The 14,476-nt window shown below is 58.0% G+C and overlaps 1 protein-coding gene across 1 annotated transcript; it reads left to right on the top strand.

Annotated features, from left to right (window-relative positions):
* Window positions 1-5,563: 5,563 nt before the first annotated feature.
* KLHDC7A (kelch domain containing 7A) lies at window positions 5,564-8,621 on the top strand. Its single transcript, XM_004705150.2, has one exon. It carries the CDS (start codon window positions 5,886-5,888, stop codon window positions 8,181-8,183), a length of 2,298 nt encoding a protein of 765 aa, XP_004705207.1. The 5' UTR covers window positions 5,564-5,885; the 3' UTR covers window positions 8,184-8,621.
* The last annotated feature ends 5,855 nt before the right edge of the window (window positions 8,622-14,476 follow it).

Here is a 14,476-nt window from a genome sequence, read left to right as displayed (position 1 = left end):
ATGACGGGTGGAGGCTGTGTGACTGGACAGCTGTATGGAAGGGGTGAGCTGGCACACAGGCTGCAGCAGATGGCACTCACCGTGGAGGGTCTGCCACAGTCTGAGCTGGCCCTCACCCTTATAGGCTGGGACCCTGAGTGAGAGGCAGCTTCAGGCCCACTGTCCGTGAGCAGCCTCACTACAGATGGAGCAGAACAGAGTCCAGGGTTGGAGGAGACTGGATCGATGTAGCCACCAGGAAGGTGAGGGCATTGGCCCATGTGGATGCCAGGGGCAATCGAGTGTCCCAAGGTCTAGAGGTCTTTGGTGATGCCAGTTCAAGGACTGATGGGGAGGAGCTCCTGAGGAGGGGCAGGCGCAGGGGGGTTGGAACAGCAGCTAAGCACCCAGCAGAACGGAGAAATCCCATGATTTTAGCGAGCAGTGTAGACGTGGCTGTACCCACCTGCTGGGGACTCCAGCCTGGATGTGCTGATCTCCATAAAGCAGCTCATGTGTCACTGAGAGGTCACCTGAGGAAGGGACCCCTCCCCGCCCCATAAGTGTGAAGAGCCACTGCCACCACCCACAGTACCAACTGAGCACCCTCTAGATGAGCCAGGTCCAGCCACCATGCTTGACACTCTCTCCTGATCTGTCTCTGCCCACCCATCAGTCAAAATGGGTGCATGTGCCATTGACCCTCCTGGATTCAAAAGGCTCACACCCCTGTGAGTGTGTGTGTGTGTGTGTGTGTGTGTGTGTGTGTCTGCATCTGTGTGCAGGTACACAGCCACCTGTGTTTGTGTGTGCCTCTAGGTGCACATGTACGTGCACGGGTAATTGTGTGTCCACACGCAATTGTGTGTGTAAAAGGCCAAGCACTCCCCTGTCTCCCTCCCCAACATCTCTGCATCCTCTCTGAACACATGCCTCTCTCCCTGAGGGGCCCAGGCCCACCTCCTCCAGGGCTCTCTGTTCAGGGCCTCACCTGCCCGACCCACCTGGAGTCCACCCCCACCTTGGAAAGCCCGGTTGAGCGACTCTGGAGGAGGTGCTGGTGCACAGAATGCAAAGCTTGTCGCAGGAAGATGTGCTTGTTTATTTGCATGGCACGCATTCGTCTCTGACTGCTTTATCCAGCCCCCTGAGCCAACTGAAGAGTTCTCAATTTACCCAGATTGGCGGCTCGTACGCACAGCCACGGAAGCCCAATATAGACTTCCAATTATCTTTTAATTTCGCTCCTGTCTTCATTTGTTCAGCTCACTTTTTTCCAAACAGGGACCAGGGAAGGGGGGAAAAAAAGGCTGTAATTTATGGAGTTTGAAGTCAGCGGGGCGGGAGTGGGGTTCACCTGCTGGATGAAATGAAACCACAGGGGAGGGCTTAGTGCTGGCTTCCCACCGCCCCAGGGCCCTCAGGTCCTGGCCCCGCTGCTGCTGTCTTCTGTCCTTCCTTGAGCTGCTGGGCTGGTAGGAAGGCCCATTTCATATGCTGCATCATGTCACACCTGTGAGCAAAGGGGGTCACCGAAAGTACCGGCTGAAGTGCTTGGCCAGGATTCACATCATGCCCTCTAGCCCCCAGCACTTGCCTGGACCCAGCTCCCAGGGCCAGTGTGGACAGCTCCACGGCTGTCCAGCTCTTTAACAGATGAACACTGGCTCTAGCGCACTGTTCCTCACACCTCCCTGCTCCCCTGCCTGCTCCTCAAATGTCCTGTCCACTCCCTGGACCTTGCCCGGTGTTGTCCCCTCACTGTCCTTCCTACCTGGAAGCTCAGCCCCTCACTAGGCTGCAGTCCCCATGAGGCGGGGACCACATGGGTCTCCTTCACCTCCCAAGTCAAGGCCTGGGGCTCAGTAAGCACCCAGTGAAGCTCTGCTGAACTAATTTATCCCTCCATCCCCCTGCGGCCTCCTCCTTCCTTATCAATAAGAGTAATGATACAAGCAGCTGCCCACCAGTCAATGGGACGCAGAGCAACCCCGTGTGGTCCGAGCAGAGCTGCTCTCTCGGGTTTTCCGGGGCTGAATTTTTGGAAGGAAATTTGCCAAGCCTTTCTTCTGAGGCACCTCTTAGACTTGAACCACCAACCTTCTGGTCAACAGTCAAGAGCGTTGGCCATTTGCACCACCAGGGCCACCAACACTGAATTGGAACTGCCTCTGTCTGCAAGGCCTTCCCGAGCCCTGTCCTGATGCCCCTCGCCCGGGCTCCCTGGCCACCCTGTGGCTCAGAGGCATTGGCATTGCTGCTTCCCTTGTGTTACACTGCCTCAATTCCATCTCAGGCCTCTGCCTATCTTCCCGACGGAAGCATAAGCTCCCCAGGGCTGGGGCTGTGTACTCCCCTTCGCCCATCCTCCTGGACCTGGGACGCACGCGCCCATCACCCTAGAGCATTCTTCCAAGGGACGGACTGTTGTGGGACTTGACAAGTTTCAGAAGGAGCCCCTGGGCGAGTGTGCTGGGCCCACTAGAACCCAGATGGGGCATGAAGCATCACACAGAACGGGCTGAGACTCTGCTTTCTGGGTGTCATCTGAGAGGGCAACGTCAGGTCACAGGGCATGCCACATGACCACCCCCCTACCACTTCAAGGATACAGGAACCCCAACATTGTCTATCTCACTGGAATGGTAGCCTGCCCACCTGGGGAAGAGGGGTGCATCAGCCCTGACAGCGCCCCCCCTACCCCCCCCAACCTGGTCAAGGCCTGAGTATCTCACCTGTTCTTTCCCAGAGGAGGATCAGTGGGGTCAGAGAGGCCTCCGGACGCGCATGGCACTGGATGAGTGCCCCTGAGGCTCATCTACTCGCCTGGCAAATGGGGACAGTGATAACATCCGTCTCTCCAGCCAGAAACGAGGTGCTTATGCAAAGCTCCCCAACTCCAATCTCCACTCACTCTGATGATCGAGGGAGCATCTGCTCACCCCCACCCCAAGGAGGAAGAGACGCTTTCAGCCGACAAGTAGAAAAGAGAGTCTAGACTCCACTCTTGCTGTGCACTCTCAAATCCATTGCAACTCTTGGCGACCCTACAGGACAGAGAATGGCCTCACAGGCTTGCCTCGGCTATCAGTCTCTGAAGGAGCAGATGACCCCAGCATTTCTTCCCCCACAGAGCGGCTGGTGGGATAGAACCCCCCACCTCAGGGTGACCAGCCAAGCACTGAACTACTGCTCCTCCTAAATGCACTGAAGTCTCCCGAGGTGACCGTGCGATAAGCCTTCCTGTCACACACTCAAGTCTCCTGAATCAGAGTGTGTGGGGTTAGAAATGTGCCTTCCTCACAAGTAACCCCCATGCATCCGTTTGTCCTCCGGGGGCAGCTGGACGCTACTCCACGGGTATTTCAAACACCAGCCAAGTCAGCTGTGGTGGACAGGTTTCAGCAGAGCTTCCAAAGAAAGACCTGGAATAAAGGCCTGGCGATCTCATTCTGAAAACCAGCCCGTAAACACTCTACGAATCACCACAGCACGTCTGCTGCCTGTGCTAGATGAGCCCCTGGTGGGAAGTGTACAAAGTACACTGAGGTGGCCGCAGGGGATCCGGGATGCCAGCGCAGGACCGGGGACCTTTCCTGCAACGACAGTGCAGGAGCCACCACACCCTGAGCGGGAGCTGGAGCCACAGCAGCAAGTGCCCTGGGACAGTGCTCCGGTGCCTGTTGGACTGAGGATCACTCGTGGCAGGACAGAAAGCAAGGGGACCAGCAGGGCCCTCCCTCCACCTGGGTGCTCTGGGGCAGGCTGAGCAGGTTCCCCGGCAGGTAACCCACACAGGATAAAATCAAGCTTGTAGAACTGTAGAGGCCAGAGGTCCACCGGAGCACTGCTCTCTCTGCAGCGATGACAAGGGTGGGTGTCCAGGGAGATCCAGCCACGGCCCAACAGAAGGACCCCTGGTTATTGTCCCAATTGTGAAGGGACACACTCTCTGCCCCATAAAAAGAGAGACCGCACACAAGGGACTTCCCGCTGTGGCCCAGGGGAGTGAGGCCAAGAGGGCACAGATCAAAGACCCAGACAAGAAAGAGAGCTCCGGGGCAGAAGGGGCTGCTGGGAAGGCTTCCTGGAAGACACAGCCTGGGCCCAACGCTGAACGCCAGCCCGGAGAGACGAGGGTGGCCAAGCCAGGCCAGGTGGGCAACAGTCGGCTGGGTTCAGGAGGATAAATTGAGTCTGACCCCGCAGGGGCCATAAGCAGCAGTGGTTCTCTCGCTGAGTCCAAGGTCAACGAGCCGTTCTCTTCCCGGGGAGGTGCTGCATTTGGCCCACTGAGTGGCTTTTGCTTTTATACTACTTCCATTAGATTCCAACCTTCTGAAGGTGAGCGTGACCCCACCACTCCCTGGCAGCTAAGCTGCTCTGGAGGAATGGGCTGGGCCAGCTCGTCAGCACCGCCTGCCTAAGCCCGACCAGCAGTATGCGTTTGAGCAACCTGCCCTGGCCTTTGGGGACCCTTAGAGGTCGCTATGGGTCAGCGCCAACCCAATGACACCTAACGACAACAGCAACAACAGAGTGCTTTCGGGATAGACCATTCATCGGCTAGTCCTATGTGCTAACTTTCATGTTGGTAAGAGGTTGGAATGATCCGCCAGCACAGTCACTCATGCTGGACCAGAATCAGCAGAACTTCCTGGGTGCGAGACTAGGAAGAAAGGCCCGGCAACTGGCAATCTGCTGCCGAAAATCATCCCAGAAAGATCCCAGGGCCCACCGCAGAACACAGTGACCACACCAGTAGACTGAAGCTTTCTAAGGAGGGTGAGGATGGCAGAGACCCCAGTGATGCTGCCTTCTGTGGTACAGGGTGGTGGCGCTGTTGGCGCTGGCTCTATGGCAACGGCCCACACCGGAGGGCTTGTCAGGAGACGGGCAGAACCAGGTCAGTGCTTCCCAAGGTCTTGCTGCTGGTGACAAGGAAGGAGGAAGGAACCACCAATATTTACTCTGCTTTTATGACCCAGAGGCTCTGTCCTAAGTGCCTTAGTGAGCCCATTTGGTTCCCACCACGACCTCATGAGACAGGCTTGCCTTCATCCGCATGGGCAGATGGTGTCATCCAGGCACAGAGAGGGGAAGCCCTTTGTCTGGGGCCACATGATTGGCAGGTGATAGAGCCAGGTCATTTGGCTCCAGGTTTCCCAACAGTTGTCACGGGAAATTGTCTGGTTTTGAGGGCGAAGAGAAGCCCTATCTGGGGCGCAATGTGCTCTCCCAAATTCCTCCGCAGGAAGTCCAGTTCCTCTTAGGAAACAGGCCACCAGGGAGGAGGGCAGAGGCATTCAAGAGCTCAGTCAGGTGGTTTGGCTACAATCCCTGCTCAAGCCTCCCCTGCTGCGTCCCTGGCCTGGCCAGCCAAACACTGACCTCACCCTGGGGCCAAAGACCCCAGCAAGAAAGAAGCCTGCAGGGATGACCCAAGCCACCCCCACTATGGCCTTACCTACCCCGTGATCAGTGGCCAGCCACACCCAATCCTTCCTAGTCCAGTCAATTTGCAAACCTGAGAGAGAGAGAGACCAACCCGTGCCTTCCCTGGCATCCGGTGACTGTTTGGTTATGAGCTTCCTCCTTCTTCGTCTACATACTGGACCCTCCGCCCGGTCCCAGCTGCTCGTGTCCAGGGATCTCTGATGGCTGATCACAAGCTCGACCCTTGGGCAGAAGCCCCTGCCTCCCAGACGAAGCACTGAAGCATTCAGGAGAAGCCCACCTACTGCAGGTTGCCAGCCCTGGCCCCCCGCTGCCCCTGCCAGCTCAAAGTCACCTTTGCTCCAGCCCAGAAACCTCTCCCTGCCCACTTGGGCAGGAAGCAAGAATCAAGACTGGGCAATCATTAATTGGATTCTTCACATGCCAGGGCCCCAGGCGGCCTGAGAAGCATGTTCCCCGGAGGAGCTGGGGCCCCAGACTGGGGCTCGGACATGCAGCTGACAGGCCGGGTGGTGTTGTCTGCCGCCGCTCTGCTCCTGGTGACTGCTGCTTACCGACTGCTCAGGTCCAGGCCTGCCCAGGCCCCTCCCCAGGGTGGACACGCCAACGCTGACGGCAGAGACGAAGCAGAGGGTGGCTGGCCACCTGCTGTCCAGGGGGCTTCTCCTGGGGCCCTGCACAAGGGACCTCGCCGTCGGAGGACCAGCAAGAGGGCTGAAGCGCCTCTGGGCTCCAGCGGGGAGATTTTGGGGGGTTCCTGTGCTCTGTCAACAGTGTCCAGAGACGGGGAGCCCAACAGGAGAACCACCAGTGAGGAGGGGACCACGCAGGGCCTGGACTCTGCACAGGTGCCCCTTCCCTGCAAGGAAGCTGGAGCAGCTCTTGTTGGTAAGCCAGACCCCTGTCTTGCACCCCACTTGGGATGTGACCCCCAAAGCTCCCCAAGTCGACTCCTTGGGGGCGACGGCAGCCTTGTAGGCAGTGAACCTACCCCATGGAGGGGCTGCAGACCCCCAGAGCCATCTGCGGCAGGGGAGCCGGGGTCCCCACACCAACACTGGCTGATGCACAGGGAAGGCGGCAGAAACATGAACAAGAGTTGGGTCTTGACCCGCGTGTCAGGGGTCCACAGGGAAGAGGCAGGAGCCCTCCAGGCCACCTCGGACCTGGGCCTAGCCCTGAAGCAGCAGGAAGGGGCCCGGGATGCCTGCTACACCTTCTCGTCCATGGCCCAGGTCCGAGTGGAGGAGAACTTCATCCGGAAGAAGGCCACCGAGAGCAGGCCTCGGCTGAGGGGCAAGGTGTATGAGTACTATGTTGAGTCCACCTCTCAGGCCAGCCTGGTGCCCCGGGCAGTGGTCCTGGCTGGGGCTCCACCTCCTGTGCCACGGCCCCTGCTGACCAGCCTGGTAGCTGGGGGCCATGGTGAGACCACAGGAGGTGGAGCTGAAGCAGCCTCTAGCTCACCACCCACGCTGGCCGCCATGCCTGGTTTCAGCAGGAAGACAAGCCTCCTCCAGATAGCAGAGAACCCGGAGCTGCAGTTGCAACTCTGTGGCTTTGGGGCCCCCACCCACACCAACCCCCTGTGCCCGGATTCCAACTCAGATAACAGCAGCCGGGAACCCCGTGTGCAACTCATCGCTGGGACCAATTTCTTCCACCTTCCTCTCAGCCCCAGCTCCGCCCCGAATGTCCACCTGGACCTGGGCAATTGCTACGAGGTGCTGACCTTGGCCAAGCGACAGCACCTGGGGGCTCTGAAGGAGGCGGCCTACAAGGTGATGACCGACAACTACCTGCAGGTCCTGCGCAGCCCGGACATCTACAACCGCCTGAGCGGCGCAGAACGCGAACTGATCCTCCGCCGCCGGCTGTGCGGTCGCCAATGCCTGGTGGTGGCTGACGTCTGCCCGCAGGAGGAGTCCGGCCGCCTCTGTTGCTATGACGACGAGCAGGACACCTGGCACCCCTTGGCCGGCCTGCCCCAGGAGGCCGTGTCCTGGGGCTGTGCCATCTGCAGTCTCTTCAATTACCTCTTCGTGGTGTCCGGCTGCCAGGGGCGCCGGCGCCAGGCCTCCACCCGCGTCTTCTGCTACAACCCGCTGACGGGTATCTGGAGCGAGGTCAGCCCACTGAACCAGGCCCGGCCGCACTGTCGGCTGGTGGCACTGGACGGGCACTTGTACGCCATCGGGGGCGAGTGTTTGCACACGGTGGAGCGCTACGACCCCCGCCTGGACCGCTGGGACTTTGCCCCACCGCTCCCCAACGACACCTTTGCCCTGGCGCACACCGCCACGGCCTGTGCCGGGGAGATCTTCGTCACTGGCGGCACGCTGCGCTACCTGCTGCTGCGCTTCTCCGCCCAGGAGCAGCGCTGGTGGGCCGGCCCCACGGGCGGGGGCAGGGACCGCACCGTGGAGATGGTGGCGGTCAGTGGCTTCCTCTACCGCTTCGACCTCAACCGCAGCCTGGGCATCGGCGTGTACCGCTGCAGCGCCAGCACGCGGCTCTGGTATGAGTGTGCCACCCGCCGGACGCCGTACCCGGACGCCTTCCAGTGCGCCGTGGTGGACAACCGCATCTACTGCGTGGGGCGCCGGCGCACGCTCGGCTTCCTGGCCGACCACGTCTCACCCAGGTTTGTGCCCGAAGAGCTGCAGAGCTTCCCCTCCCCGCAGGGCACCCTCCTGCCCACCGTGCTGACCCTGCCCGCTCCCGGAGTGCCCCAGACCAGGGTCTAGTGTCCCTTGGGGCTGCTCACCTCGTGAAAAACCGGGAGACCACTGCACCATCTTGCCCATCCTTCTATGGCCATGTCTGGGAGAGGGATCAGCCCAGGAATGGGTCAGTAAGATGTGTGTTCTAGACCTACCTCCTCCGGAGCTGTGAGGTCTTCCCCTTAGCAGATAGCTGGTGTCTGCCCTTGCCCAACGCCTGTAGGCTGAGCCCGCCTGGCTTCTGGCCCTCATAAATGTTCTCTCTAACCTTGATGGGCACAGCCTGTTCTTCCAGGCACAGCGGGCCCCAGTGACCTTCATGCTAAGCCAGCTCCCTCTCAGCCACAAGGACCCCTTCTCAATCACTGCCCACTGGGCCCTACCTCCACATTCCCAGAAGCACCGGGGACACAGGTGGGCCGCAGGGAGAGGAGCAGGCAGGAGCTCAGGGGAGTCCAGGGGGACTGAGGGGGGCTCAGGGGGCAACCAGAGGGGGGTGGTTTATGAAACAGCAGTTCCTGGTGGAGCTGCTCATGGGCCCCTCTGACTTCCTCCTGCAGAGTAAAGGTAGCCAAGCCCACTTTCTTGTTTCTCCTGCCTTGAAACTTTAGTGGTGGAACGGGAAGAATGTGTGTTTTTAGCAGCCATTTGAAACAGGACATCTTCTCATACTGGTCTACTATGAATACAGTTGATTCTCAGGATAGATGAGGTCTCAGGACAGGAAAGACAAACACGGTGTCCAAGGGCCACTCTCCTTGTTGGCACCAAGTTCTGACTGATCACTGCACTCCCTGCCCTGGCCCTTGGGATGGTTCTCAACCCTGCCACCCACTCCTGGGCACTGGAGGCTGCCCAATCACTCCTCTAGGGCCAGTGTAAAGGTGGTGCCATAGTTTTCCCTCTCTGGCCACGTGGTCACCAGGGAGGGGTTGGTCCATGGTGCAGCTAAGGTGCTAGCAGATTCGAGTGGAGCATCCAGACACCAGGGCCTCATTTTGCCTCATTTTTGTAAATTCTGGTAAAATGCAGGAGACCCTGCAGCTTCAGGAAGGGCCGTTGTCCCTGGAGGAAGGAAGCAGGACTGGTCCAGCCTGTTGCCATGACCCCACTTCCATCTCTGAGGGAGGCCTCTCATGTCATGAAGGTGGCGGATGCTCCGGAAGCCAGGGGAGCTGGGATGGCTTCTAAGGGCATGAGAGTATAGAGGGGGACATGGAGACGGGAGTCATCAGGGCAGGGTCTGACAAGTGACAAAGGGGGGACACTGGGCTTCACAGTCTCTATCTTGGAAACAGGGAGAGTGGCTCGTGCCCTTCCCTGCCTCTAAGGCAAATGAGAGCCTATGGGCATTGTTCTTCCCAAGTCCCAGGGTGGCCTTGACAGGGGCCAAGCACCTGGGCCTGCAACTAGGGATCCTTTTGGAAGATGCAGGATTGAAACCAAGAATGAGTGGGAAGGCAGTATGACGATGGTGAGGACCTTTTTTGGACCACACACGGCCACCCTCTCTGTCCTAGAGCCTGGAAAGATGAGGCTGCCGAGTGTATTCCTACACTTCAGCCTGGAAGGGTTAGGTCACCTGGTCCCAGCCCAGGCCACACTCAAGCTCAATGGCAGGTAGGGGCCAGGTGCTTCCAGTGACACAATTTGGTGGGGGGAGGGAGGGATTTCTGTGCAGAAAGAGATAGGAGATCTCTTCCTGCTCATGCGACCTGAAGTATGTGGGTCTCCATGTTGACCGTAGGGAGTGGGGGGCACACGTGAAGCCTTCTGCAGCCCTTCCCCCTGATGGAAAGCAAGTCCACACCAGGTGGACAGCTTGGTCTCGGGATCCCCTGGGGCCTCCAGAGGAGATGACACAGCACCAGGCTGTGTGCACAGTCTGAGGGCTGGAGAAGACTCAGGCACCAGCCTCCAAAGAGCCCATGGGGTGGGGCATGGCCTTGGGCAGCCAACGGCATTGTGATACATGGGAGGACAATGGAGCTGGGAATGGGGGGGTGGGCAGCTCTGGTGCCCAAAGATAGGTCTGTGGTGAGAAGCCAGCCTAGGACAAGAGTGGCTCCAGGCCCAAAGGGGCAGGGATCACAGAAGCCAGAGGCACCCATAGAGGGTGGTGGTGAATGTCATTGTTAGGTGCCACTGAATTGGTTCCAACTCCTAGCACTCTGTGCTCAACAGAGTGAAACGATGCCAGGGCCTGTGTGCCGTCCTCCCCTCGTTAGGTTTGGTCCCACTGTCCAACCACCTGTCAGCCCATCCCCTCGAGGGCCTTGCTCTTTGTCCATAGAATAGGGACAGGGGGTGATTCCAGGGAGCCACCTGCTAAGTTTGTTCCACTCCAGTTGCAGGTGGGAGTAGTCTTCCTAATGAAAGGGGCAGCTGGGCTCCGAGGGGAAGTACACCCTTGCATTTCCATGCAGACATCACCAGTGGGTCACCAGTCTCTGGTGGCCCCTCATAGTGGCCCCAGGCAGATGTTCTTAACAGAGTGCTCCTCATCTCTGACCCTGGTCTTATGGAGCCCAGGGGCATGCTCCGTGGGAGAGAGAGCAGGCTCTTTGCACCTCATGAAGATGAACTCATGGGGGCCATTCTCCTCTGTCCTATAGGGTCATGATGAGTCGGAGCCGACTCTGAGCTGGGGCTTGAGATCACAGTGATCAGAGTACAGAGGTGGCTCAGGGGGCCTACAAAGACACTCCCCCACCACCCCCCTCCCTGAGACCAGGATGCTTAAGGTCACTCCACTCCCAGGACTTCCCATGGGCCAAGCACTACAGCCATCCACAGGTAAATGGAGCACCATGGGATGAGTGCAGGGAGGTGGGACAGGAAAGGGCAGGGCAGGAGGAGGGTTGCTCTTTGCAGCAGTGTCACCAGGCCTCCCTTGAAGGTGACATTCAAGCAGAAGCCTACACAGATTGCTGGGAGAGGCACAGACAGAGGTGACTTGGGGAAGGAAGGCTGGTCCTGCCTCCCGAAGGGCTGTGTCACCCTAGCCTGGGAAGGGAGAGCGGCCTCTAAGCAGCCCCACATCGCTGCTCCCGAGAAACGGAGAGGCTCCTGGACCTGGATAAGCCCCACTTCCGACAGGAGCAGTAGGGCGGCGAAGGAAAGCGATCACCAATCTCCGGCCAGTGGCAGGTGCCACACCTGTGTGGTCCCTTCACGGGGTCAGTGTCCGATTTCTGCTTGCTCTGCTGTAAGAGCTCCGGCCCTTAGCCTCCAGCAGCCTCTGCCCTGTTTCCCCCCTAAGAATGCTTTCCTCTTGAGCAGAAAACAACAATAATAATTTGGGTTGCTTTCTGCTTTAAGCCAGCCATACCCATTAGAGAAAAGAATTGGAAAATAGAGAAAAGTATAACAAATCGTCCCAATTTTGCCACCCAAAGGCCACCCCTGCTGCGGTGCACATCCCTCCGGTCTTTTTCTTCTAGGCATAGGTTTTGTTTGGCAGGATTTTTGCCTAGGTGTGATTATGCTGAATATACAATTCAGCGGCTTCCTTTCTCACTTAGCATTTTAGAATAAGCATTTTCCCTTGTTATTACAAACTCTGGGTAAACATCATTTCAACACTAGCACAATATTCCAGCGAGTGAATGTACCGTAGTTTATTTAAACATGCCCCCCTCCTGTTGGGTCTATAGATTCCCCCACCCACCTACCCCCATTGCTCTCTTTCCCCTCTCTCCTGTTGGTTTCTTTCTCTATCACAAATAAAATGCCCTTTGTTTTCTCATTCCTCTCTGTCTGGGGCCTCCATCAATATTTAACAAGCGAAGCTCTGTGGAGCTCCTGCCTGGAGTAGTAGGCTTGTGGAAACAACCATAGGAGCCATGGTGCTTGCCTTGGGCTGGGGGCTGGGCTGGGAGCTGGGTCCCTCCCTGGCTGAGGGATACAGGCTTATCCTGGTGACGTGCAGGGATGAGGGTGGGGGCAGGTCAGCTGGGGCAGAGTAGCCAGGCACCCCTCCCTGTGACTCCTGGTGCCAGGGAGCCAGGCTTCCTGGGGCTCTACCCTGTACACCCCAGGCACGGAAGTGACTGACCCTCTCCCTGGTCCTCACAACCACCCCTGGGCCTTCGTTTGACAGGCAAGAAGACTGAGGTTCAGAGTATGTCCAAAGTCAAAGGAACCTCAATTTCCTCAAAAGTGTACTTGAACTCAGTCCTTCTCCCCCAGTCTGGCTCAATTAGCTAAGTACTGGGCTGCTAACTGTAAGGTCAGTGGTGGTTCAAACCCACCAGTCACTCCCCAGGAGCAGGAGGAGGCTGTCTGCTCCCATAAAGACACACAGTCTCAGATGCCGATGGAACCATTCTGGCTCCTCACATGGGGTCTCCATCCGCCTTTTGGACCAACCTCTGCTCTTTCCTCCTAAGAAACAACTGACCTGCTGAGCTGGCTAGTAAAAGTTCGTGTGGCTTGGTTTGCACCATCCTGGTTGGGGTCCATCGGGAGTCAGAACTGACTTGAGGGCAACCAGTTTGATCTGGTTTGGGGTGTGACGTGGGACTGGTGACGATGATAGCATCGTTTCTCCCACGCTGCCCCTGACGGCATCTCCCCGCACCCAACCGGGGATGCTCCCCTCGTGAACTTTGCATGCCAGGCTCATGTTCTTCACCTCTCCCACCCCCGGTATCGCCATCTGGAAAAAACGGGCCCATCAGCTGCCGGCCCGTGGGGACATTGTGAGGGAGGGCGAAGAGGAGAACCGTGTCACACCCCCAGCCCAGGGACTGGTCCGAAGTGGGTCTCAGAAAACCATTGCCTTCTGCAAGGCCTGCCCGACACCGGCACAGAGGAGGAAGGCGGACTGTCATCCAAGCTGTGGCAGCGCCATCTTGCCTGACCGCGTCTGGGTTAAAATAGCCACAGATCTCCCGATCTTCTTTCTGGGATGCTGCCGGTTAGACTCAGCCTTTCAATCAGCAGCTAATGAAACCAAACCCATGGCCACTAAGTCCATGTTGACGCCCAGTGACCCTGTCAGGCAGGGGAGAGGTGGCCCTGCGGGCTTGCAACACTGGCTGTTGGTGGGAGCAGAGGGGACAAGAGAGGCGGCTTCAGTACCTGGCACCAACCTCTGCTCTTCCCTGCCGGGTGGGTAGTTGGACATGAACTGACTTGCCGTTCCGAGTTGGTTTTCCGTTTCCTTGGGCTCAGACCAGTGCACGTTTCCCCAGTGTGTCAGACGGGGCTGAGCAATCGTCAGCAGCTCTTCAGAGTCCCCTCGCATCCGTGAGAAGCTTCGAGAAAAAGAGGAGCTCCTTCCCTTTCTGGGTTAGAACGAGCGCCACTCAGAGGGCCTGGGCTTCTGAGCATATCCGGCTGCGTCCTTTAGACACAGACACCCAGAGTCACAGACAGAGACTCCTGCCTTTGCACCCCTCCCCTGGGAAGGCCTTGGGCTCCCAGAGTTCCCCTCAGAGGCCCCTGAAGCAGCGGCTCCAGCCGGGAGCAGCCCCCAGGCAGGTGGAGGGCTGATGAGGGGATCTGAACGGGGAGGAGGCTCGGCTGGGAGCGGAGATTATCAGAGGGGCTGCCGAGAGGGCTAAGAAAGCGCAGCCGGAGGAGAGTCTCGGTGAATGGCTCTGAGCCCTCGGGGTGTTTGGAAAGTGGGGTGGGGGGTCAAAAGAAAATGAAAAAAGTGATTTTGTCTGGGTTTCCTTGTCTGTGTGTAAGAGATAGAGGCTTTAAACCGGCAATAATCCGCTCCCCTGTACCAGGCTCCATGCATATCCTTTCCCATCCTGCCCTTGTGCATCATTGTAACATCGCTGTTTGACAAAGTGATGATCCCTCCCCAGGACACGGATGAGAAAACGGAGACACTTTGTTACAATGGCAAATGACTGGCTAATATTTATTTGTTAAATGATCATGGTTAATCCTGACACGTATCTTTGTATTATTTAAAAACTGGAAACGAGAGGCTGAAAGACGAATAAATGTCGGAAGCACTCACTAAGTGTCTGGTCTTGTAACTGGCCCTGTGCTGTGCTAGTTCATGCCATCCTCCCAACAGCAGAGAGAGATGGCAAAGCTAGCCACACCCCCCTCTCCCTGCCCACCCCTTGAACCTGGTCTGTGTGACTTGTTTGGGGTCCCTCAATCATAGGGGAGCTTGACATTAGCAGAGGCTTGAGAAGTCTTGGGCTTTGAGTGGGCTCTCATTGTGTCTGCAAACCTGGCCCCCCCACAGACCTGTGAGAGGACCCACACATCAGCAATCGCAGATGCCTGAGGGACCCCAACCGACCCTCACGGAGGAACCGCCCGGCTGAACTCAGCCCCAGATTGCC

This window comes from Echinops telfairi, unplaced genomic scaffold (genome assembly GCF_000313985.2).
Source record: "Echinops telfairi isolate 266 unplaced genomic scaffold, ASM31398v2 ScPeMD7_7457;HRSCAF=8495, whole genome shotgun sequence".
NCBI lineage: Eukaryota > Metazoa > Chordata > Mammalia > Afrosoricida > Tenrecidae > Echinops > Echinops telfairi.
Note: the sequence above shows the minus strand (reverse complement) of the source record. Positions and strands in the feature narration are given on the sequence as shown.

Bases quoted from the DNA above. Each gene is read 5' to 3' on its own strand.
- KLHDC7A (XM_004705150.2), top strand. From the start codon at position 5,886: ATGTTCCCCGGAGGAGCTGGGGCCCCAGACTGGGGCTCGGACATGCAG.